The sequence below is a fragment of the Lycium barbarum genome, chromosome 12 (assembly GCF_019175385.1).
Source record: "Lycium barbarum isolate Lr01 chromosome 12, ASM1917538v2, whole genome shotgun sequence".
Lineage (NCBI taxonomy): Eukaryota > Viridiplantae > Streptophyta > Magnoliopsida > Solanales > Solanaceae > Lycium > Lycium barbarum.
This window is the reverse complement of record NC_083348.1, coordinates 76,038,565-76,062,965: the sequence shown is the minus strand read 5'-3', so window position 1 is coordinate 76,062,965 and position 24,401 is coordinate 76,038,565. Positions and strand designations below refer to the sequence as shown.

Genomic DNA, 24,401 nt, shown 5'->3' with positions numbered 1-24,401 from the left:
GTCACGCGGAAAGCGCGTACACTAAATTAGTTATTTTTAAAAAGGGGAGTCCAAGTTTTCACCGAAACCTTTCATCTTAACAATAAAAATATAGGCAAACAGGCCCTTAACACCAAACGACCGTCTTGAAGAACAAACAGCACAAAAACGACTGTTCATCATCTTCTTCGTACAACAAACGAGCCCTAAGCATAATCCCACGCTCCAAATTCACGGGACCCCAGCTGCATTTGCCCTTTTTTTTTGGATTGTTTCGTGTCATCATCTCACAGAACGGTAATATGCTGACCCATTTCTGTTCTTCAAATGGTATTTTTTTTTTTCTTCATTTTTCGTTTCCGCTTGTCGGAATAGATTCAGGTGGAAATATTGTTCGTTGATTATCGTCGAGAAAAGGTAATTTTTTTGTTTATCGTCTTGGTATGTTTTTAGTTCTCTGTGTTTTCGATTTTACGTAGATTAGTTCTTAGTGTTGTTAGAATTAGGCAAAGTAATTTGTCCTCCATTATTCGGCTATTTTTAATTGATGTCCTGTGTGCTTGAGGTTGGTAGTAGGATTGCTATTTAGTTTCTGTGTTGTTGTTAAGAGATCACTTTCAGCACTTCCTTTCTTAGCAAGATTCAATCTCTCATGTTATTATAGATAATTTTAAGTTTTAGGTGTAATAGTCTGCTCTCAGTTCCTTGTCTGAATATGTAAGTGCTTTCTCCTATAGTTGTTGTCATGCTTAGGAGTGTAGTAAATCTGTGAGTTGAGCTTTACCTTTCCTCTGATGATGAAAATCTTTTGCGAACCTCTCAAAACTGTATGTATTTTGTATGAGTAGCTGTGTGTTCGGGAGAATTAACTTAGTCATAAATTAGTAAGAAGGGCCTGATGCTTTGGGTTTGGAATAGAGGATCAACTATTCAACCTTTTCTGTTTATTCTTGTGTATGTAATTGTGTCTGTTCTTTTTGCAATGTCGAGTTGAAGCATGAATTGAATACTCTTTCACTTGTTTCCTAGAGCTGCATCCATTTGGGGGACAAAGACTTATCCATTTCATTCAAATTTTATTACCTCTGTAATGCATCTATTCTAATACTAAGTCAGTAACTGGTAAATATTGAGACTCTATTTTAGTAAAAAGCAGCCTATACCTGAATTTGGAATTTTTTGCCCAACTGAAAGCAATCAATAGATCAGGTATGTGTGTCAAGACTCAATTTCCTTACCTAAACCTTTTTAGCAACAGTTTGGTTTCAAATGAGTAAGGTTCTTGTTTAAAGAAAAGGAAAAATTCAGAGAATCATGTATGGCCACTGTTTTGGTAGTAAAAAAAAATATATGATTTGAATAGGTTCTCTTTAACTTGGTTTGGATAGTTGACAAGAGACTAGCAGTGACCTTTTCCCTTAAAACCAGTTCCCAGAAAAGAGCTTCAAAAGTTTTAAATGATCAAGTCTCATTCTCAGTTTCTCTTCAGTGGTCTTGAAGTTCTTTAAAGTATTTTTCTAATAGGAAGTTGAAATATTTTCTGAAACCTCCAGACAGTTTCTCCTTTATGTAACCTCTGGATTGGAATGAACACATAAGTTATGTTTGGATCAAGCTGTGTCAAGGGGATTATGTGTTGTTTTAGGCTTCAGTAGTTCTTAAACATCCTGTAAGATGCATCTTGGATATTTTTGCAGTTACAACTATGCTTATGTATGACGCAAATTGATAAAGTAGAACTCTTTTGTTTAAATTTTGGTGCACTGCATAGGGAGAGCTGTTGCTCTGAACTAAAACCCTGCTGTGCATTTGATAAGTTTGCTCTATGTGTGTCTGAAATCTAGATGTTAAAGTCCCATCTGTTTGCAGTTTCTGTCTGCAAAAGAGAACTTTTCTTAAAAATAAATAAATAATAATAAAAGGTATAAAACTATAAATGTGAACCAACCCCGTTTAAGAGAGAATGAGAGAAAGGATTTTAACTTTGAACTTTGCATGATCACATCTTTTCAACTCCTTAAATCTGTATAAGCTATCTTCCCCTGCCTTTCACCATTTTCTGAATTGAACCAAGTGACAAGTTTTTCTTTTCTCTTGTATTCTTCTCCTCTATTTTTGTTTACTCAATATGTCATAAAGGGAAAGACTAAACAGTTTTCTCATGATGATCAAAGTTTAGAACCCAGTCAGCCTTTCATAAGCTTTAAATAATAAAGATACTACTACTTTCCTCTTCTCTTTTCTGTCACCTTCATGCCTCTGTTAAGAATTCCTAGATCGTGTATGGAGTTTTATTTTGTTTGACATGTTGAACTGATGTTTTTAACTGAATTGTACTGGACCATTGAGGTCCACGATCCTTACCTAAGTGTGGAATTTGCTTCAGTGATTAGTGTTATTCCTTTTAAGTGTGCAAACTTCTGAAATAAGAAAAAGGGGTTGCTACCTTGCTGTTGAGTTTGCTGATTTACTGCTACATTTTTAAGAACTGATTGTGCTAAATAAATGGCAAAACTGCTGGTGTATTAAAGTCTGCCTATTCCCTAAGTGTTTGATCAAGATAGGGATCCTTGAAATGGGGAATATGTAGTCCTTCACGGTCTAACCTTGGTTTCTGAAAACATGTAGAAAGATTATCATTTTCCTTGTCTCTGAACTGTCTTATAAAAAATAGTGAAAAAATAAAGGGTGATTTGAGTCTACATGGTTGGGACAATAGGTGCAAGTGTTGTGAGTTTGATTGTTTGGGGGTCCTCTGAGAATTCCTTCAAGGTTATAGGCTTATAGAGTTAAGAATCTGATTTGGTCATTTCCTTGGAGGTAATAAGATTTGGTATAAGCATTTTTCTTTTGCATTTAGTGAACAAATTTAAAAGCCCTCCTAGTTGTAGAAGACCAACTGTGTTTGCATAATTTCACTTTGAATACTGGTAGATACTGTTGGCATGAGGCTTGAAAAGATAAAACATGTATCTCGTTTGAAAGTTTGTTTTTTCTCTAAGAAACTGCCTCTTTGTGTGTTTACTTGTGATGATATCCAAGTCCTGATCAAAGTAGTTCTGCATTGTCTTTCTTACTCAAAAACTTTTTCCATCACCCTGCTTGCTGTCATGTTGCTCTGAACTGCTGCAACTAGATGGTTGCACCTAGGATCTTGAAACTGTTATTAAACAGGTGCTGCCCTCTGAGATTCTAGCTGCTGCCATGTTTTTTGTTAGAAGCAGGCTGGGCAAGTCCTCTATTGTTGACACTCATTTGGGATAAGATTGTCACTTGCATAGCTTTTGCCTTGCTGCTACTGTTGTGAACTGCTGAACCTGGAGATTCTTGCTGCATTTTAATTACCATTTGAGCATAATAACTTGTGCATTTTTGAAAGGTGCAGCTAGTCTACTATGAACTGTGGCTCTTTGTTGTTTGCTATGAACTATTGCTACTTTGATAAAACTTATGCTACACTTTGAGGGGGAATTAGCTGCCTGCTGATTTTGTTCTGTAAAAAGAATAGATACTACATTCGATAGGCTTGCCATACCTGTGGTTTAAATCAGTGTTATCAAAAGCGAAAAGCGCAAAAAAGCTCTAAGGTCAGCTGGGGCTTTAAGCGCAAATAAAGCGTGCGCTTTAATGAAAAAAGGCGCAATGGTACAATAATACAAATATATATATGTTTAGTCCAAGATTAATAATAATAAGCATGCAAATATATGGACAAAGAAATTGTAAAAATATTACGATAAAGTGAAATATCAATCATCTAGTGTCACCTCATCAAGAGAGGCTCTTTGGCAAGGAAAAGTATGTCTTAGAGCCTTGATGACGACATTGAAGCGCACATAAAGCGAGGCGAAGCGCTCAACATGTTTTGAGCCTCGCTTTAGGGCTTAAGCGCGCCTTTGATAACACTGGTTTAAATGGCCACCATGTTTGGTACATGTTGTTGTCCTTTAAAGAAAACATTGGCTGCACTTGGAGTTATACTAGTGGTTGCTGTATATTGTCTACTGCTGCTCCCCCCCCCCCCCCCCCCCCCCCCCCGGGCTGTTATTAGAATTATTTGTTGTGTTTGATCATTAGTCATCATTGCTTTACCCTTAAAAAGAACAAACAGATTGTCACCTTGAGCTGACTCTCACATTATGAGATTGAGCTGCAGCCATGTTTGTGGCTTAAGTTGCTTGAAAAAATGAACATATATCACACTTGATAAAGGAATATGGCTGTTCCTATATGTGGCTGCCTGTTACTATCGTTGTTTACTGCAACATACCACCGATGGTTTGCTGTTTATCTGGCTGAATTACCATTGCCATATATCACTTTGAAGGCAAAAGAGACTTATTGTTTGAAACCAAACCTGCATCTGGGGCCATTACTTTGGCTAGACATTGTTTGACTGTTGCTCAATTGTTATGGGCTGCTGCTCAGTTACTCTTGTGGCTGTTGAAACTCACTTTGTGGCACTTCCCTGTTGCACCTTGTGCTACTTTGCTGTTGTTCATTGCTGCTACCTTGCTGTTACCTACACCCATCTCTGTGGCATTTTGGCTTACTCCATGGCCTCCTATTGATGGAAATAGTGGCTGCCTTTCCAAAGTTTTAGTACCATAGTTGCTGCTGCTACCTAAGGCTGCTACTTGCTGGTGCTATTTCTTGCTGAAAAATGAACAGATCACTGTACTTAGAAAAAATGAACAGATCCTGTACTTGGTCAAAGATCATTGATTCGAACATGATACTACACTTGGGCCGATGAAGAGTTGTTTAACTTGAGGCCTCGCTTTTAAAAGAACAGATTCCTATACTTGATTTTATAGAAAGGAACAAATATTTTACTGAAAAGAACAAATGATACACTTCAGATATTTCATTGAAAAGAATAGATACTGCTATTAGATATTCTACTGATTTGAATAGATACTTAACTCGATAATATTTAGTTGGGAAAGGTAATTATCCTTCGGGGGGCAGGATGATTGCTCATTGGTGTCGCGAGGTAGGAATCGACATGCGCCTGGTGAGGCGACTAGAATGACCACTAGTTCGCAGCCACACATGCTTCGAGCTCCTTTACCATATTCGGAACCGTGAATCTGAGCCCTTCGTAATCAAAGCTCCCACAGTTTGATGCAAAATGAGGGATAATATATATATATTATATGTATGAAAAGAAGTTTTGAATTTTTTTTTTTGGTTTCTTACTTCCCCCACCCACCCCAAATATAGGGAGAAAAACTAGTTGTAAAGTGGTCAAACTTTAGATGGTCATAACTTTGCGCTCGGATGTCCGTTTTACACGTTTTTTTTTTTGAACTTGTGTATTTTTTCGAGATCTGGTGGGGTTTTTTTTGGATTAAATTGGAATCTTTTTGTATTTTATAAAAGATTAAGAAGTTTAAAAAAATACAATTTAAGCCCAATCTTTTTAATCCCAAATTTAATTGGGCTTTGATTTGATGTGATCCCACAAGTCACCTATACTAATTTCATAGTTGACTTTTAGTTAAATCTTACAAGAAACATAGAGTAAAATAGTTATTTCCAGCGAATTCCCTTGGCGACACAACCGAATTACAAATATTTTGAAGCTTCGAATGTTTTGATTCGTAAGTTTTCTATTTCTTTCTCCTTCAAAACCTTGGATTTGGCAAAAACAAGGAAAAATTTGTTTTAGGAAATCCGAAACATTGTTGGCGAACAACATCTTTTAGATTCGTACTGGGTTTTATGTATTTTTTTTAACGTTAGGTTTCTGTTTCTCTATATGTGATTGGAGCATGGTGCATTTACTATGTAGTGAAGTTGATTAGTCTATTAATCTGCTTTAATTACTAGTTTGTTTTAATTATGAATATGTGATTATTGAGCCATTTTGGAAAAAGGACCGTGTACACTTGTTAGTTCGCAATTTTATAATGTGAGGAATATGCTAGAAATGCACGATAAACATGATCTGCTACACTGAGTAGAAAATTTGCATATTATTGTACTTTTTTTTTTTTGCTAGATAAAGATTTGATTTTGTCGATCTGCTTTTGGCAGAAAGCTAGCTAGAGGGTGTGATGGGGTTGAGCAAAACTGAAGTGAACTTGAAGAGGTTACTTGTAACTGCACCACAACAGCAAAATCAAGCAAAGCTTATACATGTAAGTGCATAGGTCATTCAAGTTCAACTCTTTACAGAGAATTGATGGTTGCGTTTGCTTATTTTTCTTTTCATTCTTCCCTATGGCTTGGCTGTTTTTTGTTGCATTTGTGTGAGACTTGTTGTGAACATGGTGAGTTTATCAGCTCACTGATTCGATTGTGCTGTTTCTTTTATAGATATAAATTAAGATATTATATACCCGCAAGGGTGGCTCAGTTGGTTGAGCGTGGGGCTTTCATAATGGGGGTCTCAGGTTCGAAATCTCCTGCCTATGACAGCAGGGGATTTGCCTTCTGGGTCGAGCTCGTTGCACGGGGCTTGCCTAGTGCGGGTTATATCTCTTGTGTAGTTTGCGAGCTATTGCACGGGAGCTGGATTTACCCTGTGCTCACCTGAATGGTAGCGGCTGCGGATTCCCATGTCATCAAAAAAAATAAATTAAGATATTATATTCTTGAACAGATGATTCTAGTCCTTAAAGGCTTAAACTGTCTGTATGGTAACTGTTCAAATAAAGAAGGCTTACACTTTCTGTTCACTGTAACGTGATTGGTTTTTGTAATTTAATTTCATTTTTCAGTCTTCGAGTGGTAAATCTGGTTATCTAATTTGGAAAGGTTGTGTTCGACCTATATCACATGTTATAGTTACACAAAACAAGACGTTTTGAACTATTAAGAGGCTTATTTCTGTGACTTTGATGATATGCTTTGAGAAACTAACTTTGAAGCTCGAGGCCTGTATAGATGTACCTAACAAGTTTCTTTGACTAACAGTGGTTCGATGGCTATATGTGTTTGGATTTTCTCTCTCTTCCTCTTGCTGGTTATTTTGCTAGAGGTTTTGAATAACTTCTAAATTGTGCTATTTAATGGAGCTCATATAATCTGTGTGGAGGTGAGCATTTAAAAGAACACGTTCTTTGTGTTTTGGAAGCTCTGACTATTTGTGCAGCTTCAAGTGAACTAGTAGCTCTGTTGATTCACCAACAGACTGAAGGGTAACGAGGATTTCCATTGTCTGATCTCCGTATGGTTTCATCCTTAAAGAAGGCCGTGTATCTCCGTCCTACTTTTGGGGGTTAATATCAGGCAAAGCCTCTGAGATTAAGTGGGTCTTTCCTAATGTAATTTTATATGGACTGTTTGCAAATAGGTGAACCAGTGTATCTTTGACGTAGAAAGAGGCTCATGGCCAACTCTAAATATACTCTCCTAGTTTAGTTTATTGTTGGGTAAAACTGTAATGGAATGATAGTGTTCTACCGGTTTAGTATTGGGACTTTAGTTCACTGGTATATAGTATTTCCGTTCTCTAAGGATACATCTTTTTGGACTTCACATGCAAATTTGTATACAACGTTGCACCCACTAGCATGCCTTCAACACATTTACCTGTCCAATTATTGTTCGGAGAAAAACTACTTTTTCTGACCACAACATGAATACATCCTTTAAGTTGGGAAATGGAAACAGCATCAAATTCTGAAGGATAAATGGTTAGAGGGGACGGTCCTAGTGAATGAGTTTCCAGTTCTGTATCAACTAGCCACTGCTAAATACTCCACAATCTCTCAAAACTGGCAAAACAATATCTGGGATATTCAGTTTAGAAGAAATTTTCAAGATTGGGAAGGATGGCCTCTATTCAGTCGAAGCAGGGTACTCTCAATTGTGCTCCACTAATGAAATCATAGACAAATAGCCCTGGAAGTACATCTGGAAACAAGGCTCCCCCTAAAGATCATTTGTTTCAGTTGGTTAGCCCTCAATGAAGTTTGTTTGACCCAGGACAACCTCAACAGAAGAAGAATACATATTGTCAATAGATGCCCCATGTGTCAACAACAACTAGAGTCCAACATACACTTTTTGCTACATTGCCCAGTTGCAGCAGACATATGGTCCATGTTCCTCAGTATTTTTGGTCTAAGTTGGTTTATGCCTCAAAGTACTAAAGAAGCTTATGAATGCTGGTCTGGATGGAAAGTTGATAAAGCCATCAAGAAAGTCTGGCAAATGATACCTGCCTGTATATTTTGGTGTGTTTGGACGGAAAGGAATCGTAGATGTTTTGATGGGTTATCAACTCCCACCTTCACTCTTAAAGCTAGATGTTTTTTTTTGGTTATATGTTGGCTTAAATTAACCCCTGTAGACTGTCCTATTACATTCCTGGATTTTGTCAGCTCATTTGCTCTAGCTTAGGCCTCTTTTTGTATTATAGCTGACTCTATGCCCTCTTTTGTACTAATTGCATCTTCTTGATGCCCTTTCTATAAAATCTATTACTTAATCAAAAAAAAAAAAGAAGTATTGCAATATCACCATATCTAGGATAACAGGGCTCAGGATGGCTCATCCACCCACTGAATTTTTTTAATCAGATGTAAGATGGGAGACAGAGAGTCATAGCAATACCTCCTTGTCTTCCCTAATCTTTTGAACAGACAGGCATCAACTGGTTTTTGGAGTCTCTGGTAGAGCTCTATTTACTTTGGGAAACTGATCTTTTCCCTTTCCGCTGTATGCTTTGTGACGTAGTTGTTATTTGTGAAAGTTGATAATTGTGCGTGCACACAGCTGCAAATTGTGGCATAGGTTATTTCTGTGAAAAGCTTTTCAGAAATTCATGGCATATGCAATTGCTTATGTAGGGAATCGTACAATTTTTGTCATCTGAATTTTTCTTTCAATGGGCATACACATTTATTATTTCCTTTTGTTACATCTCCCACAGTATGTTGCCACTTTGCGTGAACTACTGGAGCAGTTGGCTGAAGAGAGGAATCCAGATGGATTACCAAGGTATATATGCTTTATTCTTTTCCAATTAGATAATTTGAAGAAAATTACATGCTGCTACAAAAATTTCAGAAACTGTTCTCTTCCTTACCTTCTGTGACTTTTTAAATAAAGTCCCTGCCTTCTGTTTCTTTAGTTGGAATTATCGTATAAATTTAAATGCACGCGTCCTAGCAATTTTACTCTTCCTAAGTAATAAGCTGGAAAACCCCCCATGGTCAATTAAAAGGAAAATCACTCTCTTTCAATCTCTACTCCCCATACCCTCCAAATTTGGACATATTTTAGTTATGTTTTTTACTTAGTGGGAAAATATCCTTTCTATAAAAATCTGCATCCTGACAGTATGGCTAGTATGTTGACACTACTTTCTCTCCTTTTGTGGAGGAAATCATGAAGCTGGTATTAGTAATCTCTGTTCAAACCGTTTGCTGGTGTGTGGAAACAGTACATTTCTGCACTTTTGATGCTTTTGTTATCTATGTAATGACCAGGGATGACATGAAAGGATTATTGTCTTTCTATTTTTAAACTAGAACTTCAGCTATATGCTTTTAATAACTCTTATCTTTTTTTTTTCCTTTATCTACTGTACGAGGAGAACGTTTTAAACTTTTCTTAACTATTCATGAGAGTGTTTCCTGTAAATTAAAGGCTAATTTAGAATGACTTAAAGTTCTTGAAACACTTTGCTTGAGGGTGTATGTTCTTAATGGGTCTTTTCTTTATTTACGAGATGCTTTTTTCCTGATGTGTGTTCAATTTTCATTTCCTCCCCAAAATAGAGTTTCAAAAGCCAAGGTGAACGAATATGCAGAGAACATTGAAGCCGTTGCTGCCAAGTTAGCTGTGCCCATGGTATGCCCGAGATAGGTTCATTTCTTGTGATTTACCATTCAGATACACCTTGCTTTCATATAAGAAAACATATCATATTGAGGTAATTTACTGATTTTGATGGAATATGAAAGAGCTCACATTTTTCTATCAATTGACTGTCCTTGAAGTTTAGTGCCTTATTTTGTGGTGTTAGTAGCGCTCAGCTTTTCAGACTTCACTAGGCCTTGCTGCTAATTTTTTTGTGATAATGCTTCATTCTTTCGATGTTTTTGAACATGGTTCGATCTTCTCTCCTGGTGTCCTCATTTGATCTTATATTACATCAACTTACTATAGATATATGCAAGTATTCAGTTGTTTTTTTTTTTTTTGGCTTCTATTGATATGATTAACATGTCAATGATCTGTTATCTTTGCTTAACCAAATCCAGCCTGATGTGCTTACACCTGAGGAACCTTTGGCTGAGACTTCCAGCTGTGGAACTCCTAAAGAAGCAGAAAGTGCGAATTCTGCTTCTGAAGGATTGAGAAGAAGATTTGGGTAACTGCATGTTTTTTTTCTGTCATTTATAGCCATTATAATATGCCATTTTATCATTAGCTCGTTTGAACATGATGTTCTTTGAGTGAAACAGGGTCCATTCTAACAATGAGGAGAGATCTCGAGATACCGTCGATTCTGATCAATCAACTGCAGTCAAACTGGATGATGCAGCACGAACACATATTGATAAGCACAGGTGTTCTATCTATAAATACTTTCCATACTAATATTTCGACAGTTTTTGCCTGTTGACTTTTATTTCACCTAGGGTTTTTCACAATGTATATCTTTTCCAAAAAAGAAAAAGAAAAAAGAAACAGCTTTCCATGTGTAATTAAAAGAGACAGTGGATTTGCACTCTTAAAATGTAGTAAATCTATTAAATTTAAGCAGAACAGGGCCTGTAGAAAGGAAGCATGATAATCTTTTTCTTTTGAGATACCCCATATCTTTCTTTTTTGTGTTCTTTACTAAGCATAAGAGGAGGAGAAGAGCGAGGAATCCTTTATGAGCTCTGTCCACTTCTGTCTTTTTGTTGGGTTATCAGTTATATGCTGTACAGCTAACATCTTAAATGAAAATAAGGGGATATTATTACAAATATTTGCCTTTATGAAGTCTCTTAATGGTAGGTGGTGTATTATAGTTAAGTTGGCATTTTGAAATTGATTGAGCTGAAGAGAAGCATCTTTTACTTCACTGTTCATCTTTGTTTGTGTAGTATCTTTAGAATTTTTTGTGTTTTGAGTGCTCTGAAATTGCATAAATTATACATACTACACTGACTCTTAGCTCCGATGTTTTTTGTACCCCACTGCCCATTCTATGTTTGATGAACTTGACTACGATTACATGCTTTTGTTTGGGCTAATTTTTGGTGTAGTTTGAAGAATCCACAAGAAATACCCATGCACATGGCACACTCTGTTTGACACGTGTACATCAAAATTAATGAATGGTCAATGTAATAGAGCCCATCAGTCTCCAATACCTTTTGCTTAAACTAGAAGTGGAGTCTTCATACTGATCGACAATTGCCTTTTGTTAAAGGTGGGAGCCACTGCGAAAATTGGTTTGATCAACATCATAGGAAGGAGCTTTAATGTTTCTTTCATAGAATTAATGCGAAAAAGAAAGGGCCCATGCAGTTGAAAGATTATAAATCCACAACTTTTTTATGCTGTATGGATAGCATACTAACAAAGCTAGCTGAAGGTTGAAGTTAGCATTTACTAAACTAGTCCAATTCTTGAAATGCTTTTGTGAACGGATGCCAATAATTGATGCAACTTAGTTGCTAAGAACGAGACAAGGAAAAGAAGGTATGCGCTGTAAATTAGATGTAGAGAAAGCAGATGACCATGAACTGGTCAGTTTTATAACCTACCTTTATCAAATAAAATAAAAAAACTGGTTAGTTTTATACTCAGACTAGGTTTGTCGTCTTAATTGTAGTTTAAGATGGTGTTTTTCATCTGCAATTGTGATACTTATACCTGCATTTTGCTACTATGTTTATGTTTGTCTAGTCTTTCTCTTTTGTAGGAGAAAAGTAAAAAAGAGAAATTAATCACTTGTGCACTTTTTTTTTTTTTTTCTTGGAGAGGTGAGGGTAGTTGGGTGGAGTCTCCTCGATCAATTCTCAGATAGTTTCATCTTTTGCAGGAGACTTCAGGAGGACTTGACTGATGAAATGGTTGTTTTGGCGCGGCAGCTCAAAGAGAGTAGTCTCATGATGAATCAATCTATCCAAAATACAGAGAAAGTAAGTTCCCTGTCTCTTTTCACTTTGAGGCTTTCCTACTCCTACTGTTTGTTTAAATTGTCAGGAGCTCTAACAATTTTCTCTTGGAGAATGAATTTGCTGTGTCCAAATCATTTAAACTATTCCCTGTAGAAGGAAGTTGAGACCATTCTAGTTCATACCATCATTTCTGACACAGAACAAGATTTTATTACTCTCAACTCTGGCATTACTACATGTTTGAGGATTCTTTACTTGTAATTAAACACTGTATCATTCAATTTGTTCGGGTTCACTTGATTTCTGATTTATCTTGTCCAGTTACGCATTTTTACTTTAGTGTCTCGTTTTACGAGGTCACTTTTTGTATATTGGCCTCGTAGTTGTGACATATAATGTGGATGCAGATACTTGATTCAACTGAGAAAGCAGTTGAGCATAGCCTGGCAAGTACGGGGCATGCAACTTCCAGAGCCATGGACGTGTATTCGCGGAGTTTCAAGACAACATGCTTCCAATGGCTTTTGATCTTTGTTATGACTTTAGTCTTTGTCATGGTTGTATTACTTATTCGAGTGACTTAGCAGTCGACGTCCCCTTTGTTAGTGGAGTGGAGATATGACTAAACTCTTGCCTTTTTGCTATCTTTGTATAGTATCAGATGATACCTCATCACTAAAATATTTTCTTTAATTTTAGGGTAACAAAGTTAAAGCCTTGATAAAAAAAAAAAAAAAAAAAAAAGTGTAACAAAGTTATTAGGGGGTTGGGTGGAGGGGACACATGTTCAGAAGTTAAACATTTCTTTCGATGCTGATGTGCAAAACACTTGCATTACTATACTTTTTTTTTTAATTACCTTTATATAAGTTTTAATTACCTTTATATAAGTTTAATTCGATATGCTTTATGTTGGATATGTTATTGATTGTTTTTGTACATGTTTTAGTTTCTTTTCTTATATTTGCTGCTTGAAGCCTTGAGTAATTATTGGTCAAGAGTCAACACTAAGCCGGGAAGGTTCTAACAGAAGTCAAAACTGGTAGATAACGCGTTGCGTCTTATTAACTCCCAAAAAAAAAAAAAAGGAGCCCACAGAAGGAAATTGGGTAAATTATATGAAGCTCTCTCAACCTCAAGTTTGTAATTTTAACTCCATCCCATGTGTCGAGTTTTATGTATGACCAAGGATTATATAAAGCAAACTCTCGTTTGAATATCAGATTGGTGTAACTAATATTTTTTTTAGTAGTTATCGTTTATAAATTATATATTCATTTGTACTTGACGGTTGAATATGTGAAAGCGAGAGATTTACGTCTTCATTGTTTTATTATTTATCCAACTCAAGGTTTTAAAATAAATTTGTACATACGAAATAGAGTTTAAAAATAAAAAAAAATAAAAAAACAGAAATTTTCTCAACAAAACTATGTGAACATACTGATATTGGAATGTCAGTTCAATGTGAAACCGAAACGTTGAAGAATGGAACATAATCAAACGTTAGGGACCAAATTATAAAGTTCAGGTTAAATGATAGGCTGGAACAATTTTTTTTTTTTTTTTTTAATTAATCCCTCCGTTTGGTTTTAATTAACTTGACACACTCTTAAAATGCCATAAATAAAATGACTCTTTTACTAAATCACCTCTAATTATTATTACTAGGTTATCTAATAATTGATTAAAAGTTGTTTAGCCACTAAGAATTCTCTGAACTTTAATCCACTAATTAATAATTAAATAAATATGAAATGATAAATTATGGCTTAATTTTCCAAACTAGATAATTATTTTTAATATACAAGATAAGTAAAAATAGACGGAGGGAATAATATTATATTACTAGTATTATTATTTTTACCGACATTATTACATAGAATATAGAAGATGAGAAAAGAGGAAGGTGGGACGGACGGTGGAAAAATAACTCTACACAATTTGCATTATTTTCTTATTTAATTATAGAAGATTCAAACCAATAGAAAAAAGAAAAAAAGAGGAAATTTCGAGATACAATAAAAAAGGAATATTTTCATCTTGAACAAAGTTTGGTTGAGTGTCCTTTGTTTTGCAATTGCTTGACGTCAACCCCTCTTCTTTCTCAACTCTCAAATTCTAATCACAGCCAAATAATCACTTCCCCTTTCCCAATTTAGATCAATTACAGCTATGGCAACCAGTGGAAACAAGAATATGAACGCTAAATTGGTATGCTTCTCATCTTTGATTTAACAATTTTGCTTATGTTTTTGAGCTTAATTTCAATCAAGATTCTTTCTTTTTGCTATCTCTCATCTGGGTCCTCTTTAATTCTTCACAATCATCACCTGTATTATTTTTTGCTTTTGGGTTTGATCACCAAAAGTTCCTCAATTTGATTGATTTATTGCTCTTTGTTTTTTTTTTTTTTATGTTTAAAAAAATTAGATATGGCTTTTTTCAGTGATTTTGTTCTTTTTTACTCTTATATATGCTAAATTTGATCTTTAACTTGGTTATTAATTTGCTGGTGCTATGTTGTCAAAGTAAAATTGGTTATGGTTTGGATTAGTTTGTACCCTAATATGCCAAACTTGATCTTTCACTTGGTTATTATTTGCTAATGCTATGTTATCAAAGTAAAATTGGTTATTGTTTTTTTCCTCTGGTTGCTAACTTGCTATACTGTACATATATATATATATATATATATATATATATATATATATATATATTTTATTTTGATGCTTTTTGTGGTGTATAAATGTGTTGCTTGTTGGAGTATAGTACACTTAATTTTGCCATCCTTTTTTATTCCTTCAAGTACTTATTGTTCATGTTAATAATAATATGCGTACATGATTAGTATTTCCAATCTTGAGTTTCTATTTTTTTTTCTTCTTCTTTCCGCCTTTACTGCTTCCATTCTTTTAGTGTTTGGTATTCTGTTTCAATAAGTACACTTTACACTAGTAGACCATTATTTCAATTATTCTATGATGTAGTTCCTGATAAAAAAATTATTCTAATGATGTAGGTTTTTCTGAACTTGATGCTGTTTATCCTGACATTGATAAGCTAATGAGGTGTATTTTGGTTTTAGGTGCTACTTGGAGATGTTGGAGCCGGAAAATCTAGTCTAGTTCTTCGTTTTGTTAAAGGACAATTTATTGAATTTCAGGTAGGCTTGCTTAGTTTACAATTTGAAATGTGAAGCCGAATGGTTTCTGCACTTACATTTTCCATTGGGGCCTTGGGATTTGGCTTAACTCGCTTATGTTATATTATGTAGGAATCAACAATAGGTGCTGCATTTTTCTCCCAAACAGTAGCAGTAAATGATGCAACTGTAAAATTTGAAATATGGGATACAGCAGGCCAAGAGAGATACCACAGTCTAGCTCCGATGTATTACAGAGGAGCTGCAGCTGCTATAATTGTTTATGATATAACAAATCAAGTAATTTTCGTACCGGTTTCTAATCAAATCCTTATAATTCACTCTATACTGAATATCTGCTAGCATGTTAGCTTGCTAATTGAGTTTCTCAATTCGTTATTGATAGGCATCATTTGATAGAGCAAAAAAGTGGGTTCAGGAGCTTCAAGCACAAGGTACCTTTGGGATCTTAAGTTCCATCCTTTTCTGTCTTCTGTCCTGTAAGGCTGTATCTAAATGTTCCTAACTTCAACTAATGTCAGAAATATTTGGCGATGTATGATTAGGGAGGTTCAGGTGTCTAGAATTACGATAAATTTTGGTAGCCAAAAAATGCTGAAAAACTCTTAAATTTTGGCTCTCATTGGTGGCTTATTTGAGGGATGGGTTGGCAATAGTGCTTTACCCATGGGTGAGTCCGAACTTGAATGTTGGCATAGAATGATGCTTGGCCAGATCAAAAGAACTAAGCACTGTTTCCTTTTCGCATGTGGTGCATACAACAGTGCTCTTTCAATGAAAAGTATTGTCTGTTCACATGTCTTACTTTTTTGTATTTCATGCTGGCCTCAGGTAATCCAAATATGGTGATGGCACTTGCCGGAAATAAGGCAGATTTGTTAGATGCAAGAAAAGTGGCTGCTGAGGTTAGTGTATTTTATTCCTCTAACTAATCACAGCTTTCCATACTATAGATAGTGATGTGCGGAAGCACCACTAAAAGCTTAGTCGGAGGCGCTGTCAATTTAGACAAGTATCTAAGAGTTGGGTGAGTGGTAGTTTCAACTACAAGCCCGAGATGACCAGTTGAATCTAATAATATTCAGGGTTTAGAAGGTGTACCCTAAGGGGTTGAGGTTTCTGGCCGTGCTATTGTCTCCTTCTCATGTTACTGAAAGTAAACCAGTCATTGAAATTAACAAGACGCATGTGCTTAAAGCTTCATTGTTGGTCTGCTCTTTTGTGTTCCTTTTTTTTCCTTTCCCACTTCCCCTTTTTCTTTTTGAAGTGGAGCCTTGGAGCAATGGTAAGTTCGAGCCGTGGAAGCAGCCACTAATGCTTGCATTAGGATAGGCTGTCTAATGCGGGATGCTTTGTGCACCGCGCTGCCCTTTTTATTTCCCTTTTAATTGTTTGGGTTGCTTTTCGGAAAAAAATTGGGTCCTGGGCCCCGATTCACTCTCTCTGTCAGTTGGAGTTGTTGAATAAAACTTGATGTGCAATCTTTAATTGCAGTTCCGAATATTCTAATTGATTTGATAACTTTTGAAGGTAGAAGTGTACTATATCCCAAAATAGTGCCTTTTCATTTTCCTGGATTAATTGATTGTTTGTTTTAAAGCTGTATAGAGTAACTTCATTTTCGAGGATGAATGTCATAATTCATACTCCCTCCGTCCCATAATAAGTGTCACCTTAGGAAACCAAGACATAAATTGGTTAATTTTTTCCAGTTCTACCCTTAGACAATAAAGTAACATCTAAATGATGATTGGAAAAAGTAACTTGGTATTGTTGGATTCCCAATGTCAAAAGGTTTACTTCTTGTGCATGCTCTAATCAAGAGGTAAAAGTAATTTGTTTTTATTATATAGGGGTAATTTAGTAAACTTTACATTGCATTATTGATTTTTGGCTAAGGTGACACTTACTATGGGACGGAGGGAGTACTTGATTTTTAAGGCTATAATAGCTTAGCTTTTTTGTGGTTTTTCATTGTAGTGGCAGAGATGTCGTGTAGCAATGATCTGAAGCTCCTTCACTGAGCATGAAAATAGAGTGCTACATAGTCTCGTCTGTCCAATCGGCTTGGATACTAGATACAAATGCAGTTTAAGCATGCTAATTATGCTACCAAAGGATGTGGTGCAGCGGATGGGGCTGCTCCTCCCTTAACCAGAGGTCTCGGGTTCGAGCCCTGGGTATGGAACAATTCTTGGTAGGAGCGCTTCCCCCCGAATGGGGCCCTACGCGGCGCGAATCCGGATATAGTCGGGCTCCAATGCGGGTACGGAACACCGGGTGTGAAACCAAAAAAAATTATGCCTAAGTGGTTGAATAAGAATTTTAATTATGCATATGTGCCTCAATGAAAATTCTCTTGATCTGGATTCAAGGGGAGCAAATTAATTCCTATCCTCAGATCCTAGTCTGAAATGAAGGTAATTTTTTCTTTTCGAAGATGGTAAACCATGTCATATATGAAGGATACTTGCACAAGCTGTGTAGTACTGTAGTCACCCAAATTAAAAGGGATTACAATAGGAAGATCAAAAAAGCTTTCTATATGTAATCTAGGACATCAAAAAATAGATTTTATGTTTTCTAGACATTCTTGTTTACACCAAAAATAGTAAAGGACTAAAGAATTCATCTTTAACTTCTGAGAGGGCTTCCTTTGTCTTCAAAGCATCTTTGTTTTCTTTCCTTCTATAATGTCCTCCAAATACATGCTGGGGCAATCCTTTATCTCTCTTTCTGACTGGATAACCTTCCTTCTCTATTCCACCTACCTAGAACATCAGTTTAACCTAGTGGCATCACCCATCTAATGCCTCTCAGGTTGATGAAGATAATTCTTTTGTTAGTCTCAAATTAAAATGTCAGTATTTTTTGATTGTTGATTCTTAATTTCTAATTATTAAGTAAACACAAAATATCCTTGCAAGTTTCCTTGTGCTAATTTATTTCCATCTTGTATTGAACTGTGCGTTTTTCGTAGATTCAACCACCTAATGTCAGAAGTCTCACCAAAAAAATACTATATTCCATATGAATGAGTGGGAAAATGTTTTTGGAAACGCAAGCTGAAATTGAAGTATAGAAAGGAAAAGAAACGATAAGAAATAACAACCACGCAAACCAAAGGAAAGATAAAATAAAGAAGAAAAAACTCAGGGAAGGAGGGTAGACCGACGTTACGCGGATTCAGCTACTGGTAATCAGGTATGGAACTCTGTAAGTCTACAGGAAGGGAACAGGGCAAGTTTTTAGTGTCTTTTAAAGAATCCTCTGTAAGTACCATAATCATATCATACCTCTTTGATAGAGATATGTTTAAGTAAATGAAGGATCCATGTAATATATAGGTAAAAGGGATTAGGGGCACCCTTTGCAATAATCTTCAACGACCAGTAAGAAGCGAAGAGGAAAAAGTGGAAAATATTGAGGGCAGGGAGAAAGTGGTGTTGGTTGAATATAAAGGGAATAAAAAGTGGAAAGATCCATAAGCAGTAAATAAAAAGAGGAGAGTTGCAATTGTAGTCATATGTGGACAGCAAAGGGGAAGGGAAGGGCATATTGGGCTGCCTTTTGTTGGGAGATAGGGCGTTTAGTAACAGTGGAGGGGGCTGTTGTTGTTGAGGAATAGGTTATTCATTTATGCAGATACTTTTCCAACTTCTCTGTGGGTACTTTTCTGACTTCTCTCTCCAATTCACAAGAAAAAAACAAGGCTCATATTGGCCGGAAGTATACAAGGCCAATAATCACAAGACCCATTATTCACCGAGTTTCGAACCGTGTGATCGCTAACTCTCGGAGGTTTCTCAATTATCAAAAAAGAAAAACAACTATAAAGTGGGTAAATCTAGGCGCATATGTTTGTTAGAGTTGAGCTTAAAGCATCCGATTCTGCATTATATGTTTAATACTGTAGTTCCATTAGAATTTTCCTGTTGTTTCATTTCTTTTACTGTAGTTTGGCGTTGTTCCAGATTCGTGACTGAAATATTTCTGCCTGCTCATTATTCTAGCTTGGTTTTGCTTTAGTTGAAGGTTTTCCATGTTTAACATTGACGATCTGTATTTGTGATATCTTTAATTTGTATCATGGAAAATGATGGTTCTGGATATACTTAATTGCGTAGAAATGTAAGTTTTAGTTTTGTACCATTTCATCTTTGTGGTGGAAAGAGGACCTTGGGGTGGTTGGGTTTCGACTGTCCCTGCTCTGGTTTTCCTATAATGTCAAACTAGTTAGCTCACTTCATTCCCTATTGTTGTGTTAGGACATAACATACACTCATATAAGTTTCTTTTTCTATTGAATTCTGATAAAAATGGTGAGATTTGTATGTCGGAATAGAGAATTTTTACTGTTAGAGAACCTTCATTTTGATTATTGGAATGAAATGGGTTCAAATGGAACAATATACATAATGAGGATTCAAATAGTCAACCTCAACTAAATTGGGATTGAGGAGTAGCTGTTGTTGATAACGGTAGTCTGGGACGGACGAACTGCGCACCTCAACTAATTAATTGGTACCACCAGTATAGGTACCGGGGAACTACAGAAACTAAAGTTTAGGTAGATGGGAAGAACTCACATAGTGTTCTTTCTACTGGGATTAGGCCATCCCCTAAACTCATATGCAGTTCCTCTAACCTAGCTATGTAAAGAGTCGTCGTACAGGACAGAAAACTAGTTTGTTAAACCTGCGTTTTAGACATATCTGTAGAAGAAAACATTAAACAATCATTGTATTTTTTCTTATAACTGGGTTGGGTAGTTAGAGTTAACATCATGGTCTGAGATTCAGTTGCCTAGTGAATGTCAATTCTTGATGCCTGTGACCCATTTTACAAATATAGATTTGTGTCTACGAGATTTGGTGATTTGGTGTTATCTATTCAATTACTTAGGTATGCATCCACAGATCTGAAAGCAATATGCATCCATAAGATCTCAAAAATTTCTTACTCAATTAGCATTATGTCAGAATTGATCTTCTGAATAACAACTTTTTCCACTGAGATACATCATTACTGATATGTTATTACTGATTTTTCAGGAAGCAGAAACATATGCGCAGGAGAATGGTCTTTTCTTCATGGAAACATCTGCAAAAACTGCATCTAATGTTAATGACGTTTTCTCTGAAATAGGTAAACACTTGCATTCATTTTGTGTTGTTTTATTAGCTGCCAACTGCTTTTGTTGTATGTCTTTTGCATATGAAGTCTCATTTCTGCTCTTATTGGCTACACATTACTATCATTGCGTTAGCAGTTTTAAACCACTGCTTATATGTATTTTGTATAACAAAATCAATTACTGGGAACAAAGAATTACTTTGATACGTATTACTATTAAAGTAGAGGAACAAGAAATTATTAAACTAGTTATGGGAGATTGTTTTTGATGAGAAAGTCACCAGTCAGCGCAGCACTCGACTATTCTATCAGGTCTTTGCACAAATTTTATTTAACTTTTATTAGCTAATTATATTTCAGATATGATAATAAAAAAATTCTAGAGTGAATTAAGTGATTTATATGTAGTATGACAAGAAATGATAAGAGTTAGAAGTCAACTGGCCATGCCTTTGGGTTCATATTTAAACATGTTTGATTGTGCAAACGCTCTTAAATTCTACTATCATTCTCAAGAGTAAGCTTCTCATCGTATAGTGGAAATAACTGTTTTCTTTGGAACTTCCAATTGTTGTGGTAGTTGAACTTACCTATTAAATTTTTTCTGCAATAAAGTCTCCAAGTTGGATTTGTTCAACTAATTACTACATGTATGTAACTGGCCACCTGGCATTTTTATATCTGAATATTCTTAAAACTGTTTATTCACTTGCAGCTAAGAGACTGCCTCGGCTTCAGCCAGCACAAAATCCTTCCGGGATGGTTCTTATGGATAGGCCTGCCCAAACACCGGCTACTGCTTCTTGTTGCTCTTAAATGTCTTTACTGGTGCTTGTCGTCTCAATGCTGTTTTTCTTTAATGTGTTTGTGCTGATTGTTCAAGTTTGTTGTGCCATTTTGCCATCATTGTACAGATATTTCATGACAAATTCTTCAATGTGATTTACTCTTTTTTATGGGTCCTCCTAATGTAATGAGATTATATGACACGCTATTAAACAATATATGCTATCACTATTTAGTATTCATTGGGGCCATCAGTATGAGGTTGAGGTGTAATAGTTGTATCGGAGTGAGCATCAGTCAGCAATCAGCTATTGGGGCCATCAGTATGAGATTGAGGTGTAATAGTTGTTGTATCGGAGTGAGCATCAGTCAGCAATCAGCTAAGCATGTAGTTGACCTAATCAATCTGAATTATAGAATAGACGAGCAATATACTTGTTTTAGATTATGTCTATGCTTTCTAATTGTATACATGTATGATCTTAGTTCACGGTTAACTAAAGAACAATCCCTTTCATTATATTGGGATATATCTTCATCTGTTTGGAAATTTATTTAAGTTAAAATGATAAGATGCCAACTATCATAGAGAAACGGAACTAATCAAAGATTAATACAACACCGTATAGTATGAGGAGAAACACTCGAAATTCTAGGAGGATGATATCAGAGCAAGACCTCAAAACCGACCCAGAGAAAGTTTCAATAATAACATGTGATGATACAAAAATATTACACTGAGCTCGCTTTTTATTACTCTTCATTGCATCTCTCTATCTATTGTATCCCTTAGCAAAAACATATTTGTTCTCCACTCTCCACTGAGAGATCGACTGATATCCATATTTTATGATTTTATTTTCAATACCCGTTCAAAGCTAAAACAATTTTTTTTGAAGTTACAAGAGCTATATATTAATATATATGTAGCGAAAACTTATTTCATTAGTCTAAGAGGACTATATATAATCTTTTTTCCAATATGCGAGCATCATAAATATTCTTATTCACTATCATTTCTATGCTAAAAAAACTAAAGCAAATACTACAGTGATAAGATTGTAAGAATTCCATCCCTTCTTTCTGGCATTAGCGATAGAAGATTATCCTGAGTAGTTACATCAATTCAAAGTAAAATCTTAACAATCTGTTCCTCAATAGCAGAAAAATTAGATCATGTTTTTGTTTATCAATAAACCTTATTATGTAATGCACATGCATGCAGTTTCTCGATGTTTTCCTTTTGAAAAAAGAGCAACAAAAGGGAAAAAAAGAAGAGAGGATAGATGTCATATTCAAAATGATTCTTTATTTCCCAGCAACTAGAATACATTTCAGCTCAATCCTTCGGGCTGAACGAAATTCATCTTTGCTTGTACTTTTTTCAAAATTAGAAACTTCATCAATACACAAACGCATCATAAAACAAAAGAAACACTAAATTCAAAATCACAACTTCAAGCTGAGGTCCATATCTAGTCATTTTCATTGGACACAAAAGCAGCAGAATCCACCAACTTCCGTTAATATTTATTTAGCTATGTCTTGTGAAGCCCCTGAGAAGCTGCAGCTGAGGCACAATCAGTAGTTTGAAATCCAATTCTTTCCTTCTCCAAGTCATACACAACTTCCACATTTTGTTGTTGGAAGTTTCCGAAAATCCCAGCTGGCCCCTTTTCAGAATCTTCCATGCTTTGGAACAACAAGCATTTCACTACTGTTGAGTTTCTTGGAGCACCCATGGCATAGAAGTTATTCCCATTGGGCAAAACAAGGCTCACATTGTTCAAGAAATGGAATGTAATTGAGGGGAAATCATCGGTACCTAGACTATTAATGTTGTTATTAGGGCATGGGAGCCTATAACATAGGTCAAACACTGTCCGTGCCTCGATTTCCTCAGCACGTGGGTAATTTATGGATGATCGAAGGGTGGTGAGAAGATTCGAGTAGAATGGTTCAGGTAGGTGAGTGTATGTGGTTCCGGAATCAATCAACATTCCTCCATTGCCTAAAGAATCAAATTCTCTCAAGGTTAAGGGCACTTTTGTAATAGCACCATTCCCCACAGTTATACCCTCTAGGCCAATGTAATAGAAATTAGGGTACATAAGGCTTTTCAACATAGGAGTAAATTGGAAATTTTCTTTGGAAGAAATGGCTTGGTCACCTACAACTAGAGGGCTAGATATATTAGGGTCATTTGCAAACTTGAAAGGCAAGAAGCAATGTGAAAAACCCTTTTGAAGGAACCCTAATTGAGCAGGTAAAGAAAGTGGACCTTTCCCGAACCCTACAATCCCAATAGGCTCTCTATAAGTTGTTCCAACACATCCAAATACAAACTTTGGGACTTCCCTAATAGAATTAGGGCTTGTACTGATCCCATGGACTCTCAGGGTATCCCTAGTTAGGGTTCCCGATACGATACCTTCACCATATGTGTAAGCAAAAGAAGGACATGGCCTTGAGCAAGTGCCCTTAAGTTGGCTATTCAATGAGCATCCAGCAATGGTGCATTGATCGAAAGGGTTATCGGAGCTGTGGATATTAATACAAGAGGGACTGGCACAAAAATCTCTATAGGCAGAAGATGAAGATGAAGGAGAAAAGTTTGACATTAGCTTATGATTCTTATAGTCATCACAATCTATACAATCAAATGATAGGTTACCACAAGGTACCCAAGTAAGGTCACTCCCTGTGTCCATATACACTTGTATAATTTGTGGGGGTGTCCCTACATTCAAAGATATCAAATAACCGTCTGTCACTTCTCTCAATGGCTCCCTTATGTCCAATGTTTCCGAGGTTTTTTTCACTAAATTATACGAAGATTTAGGTATTGAAAGGCTGGTTTTCGTACGAGTTAAACCTAACACCACGGAGGAAGAAGGTTTTTTTTCCTTAGCATAGCATTGGCTGAACTGAAACAATACACTAGAAAGAAAGAAGGAGATAAAGAGGTAAGTTGAGAAGCTGAAAAATGCTGTCATTTTTCTCAATGTTCAATTTTTCACATGAAATAAGGTGAGGGGAAGCTGGTATTTATAGCAATTTCTAGTATCAATGGTGGAAATTAGGGTTTCTTGAATTTTTACTTAGACTTTTCTGTGCTTACAGATGTTGCATGCATTATGGTGAAGAATGATTAATTAAGTTTTCCTTTTATTTGTTGTTTCTTGGTTAATTGGTATTTCAATATTTTTTTTTTGGTATAGGAAATAAAATAAGAAAACTGTACAGACCACAGA

At 35.8% G+C, this 24,401-nt stretch overlaps 3 protein-coding genes across 4 annotated transcripts; 2 read left to right on the top strand and 1 right to left on the bottom strand.

Annotated features, from left to right (window-relative positions):
• Positions 1–66: 66 nt before the first annotated feature.
• LOC132621567 (uncharacterized) lies at positions 67–12,899 on the top strand. 2 transcript variants are annotated; one of them, XM_060335891.1, is made up of 8 exons: positions 67–396; positions 6,022–6,125; positions 8,867–8,934; positions 9,717–9,789; positions 10,203–10,312; positions 10,407–10,511; positions 11,981–12,080; positions 12,467–12,899. In XM_060335891.1, exons 2-8 carry the CDS (start codon positions 6,042–6,044, stop codon positions 12,641–12,643), a joined length of 717 nt encoding a protein of 238 aa, XP_060191874.1. In that variant the 5' UTR covers positions 67–396; positions 6,022–6,041; the 3' UTR covers positions 12,644–12,899. The 2 variants fall into 2 exon arrangements, with proteins under 2 accessions (XP_060191874.1, XP_060191873.1); XM_060335890.1 differs by having other exon boundaries at positions 68–276.
• A 1,146-nt stretch (positions 12,900–14,045) lies between these two features.
• On the top strand, positions 14,046–21,387 carry LOC132621348 (ras-related protein RABF2a). Its single transcript, XM_060335577.1, has 7 exons — positions 14,046–14,273; positions 15,148–15,225; positions 15,337–15,504; positions 15,611–15,659; positions 16,057–16,130; positions 20,280–20,373; positions 21,077–21,387. Exons 1-7 carry the CDS (start codon positions 14,235–14,237, stop codon positions 21,175–21,177), a joined length of 603 nt encoding a protein of 200 aa, XP_060191560.1. The 5' UTR covers positions 14,046–14,234; the 3' UTR covers positions 21,178–21,387.
• A 1,117-nt stretch (positions 21,388–22,504) lies between these two features.
• LOC132624061 (probable aspartyl protease At4g16563) lies at positions 22,505–24,143 on the bottom strand. The gene has a single exon (XM_060338897.1). It carries the CDS (start codon positions 24,141–24,143, stop codon positions 22,686–22,688), a length of 1,458 nt encoding a protein of 485 aa, XP_060194880.1. The 3' UTR covers positions 22,505–22,685.
• Between the last annotated feature and the right edge of the window lie 258 nt (positions 24,144–24,401).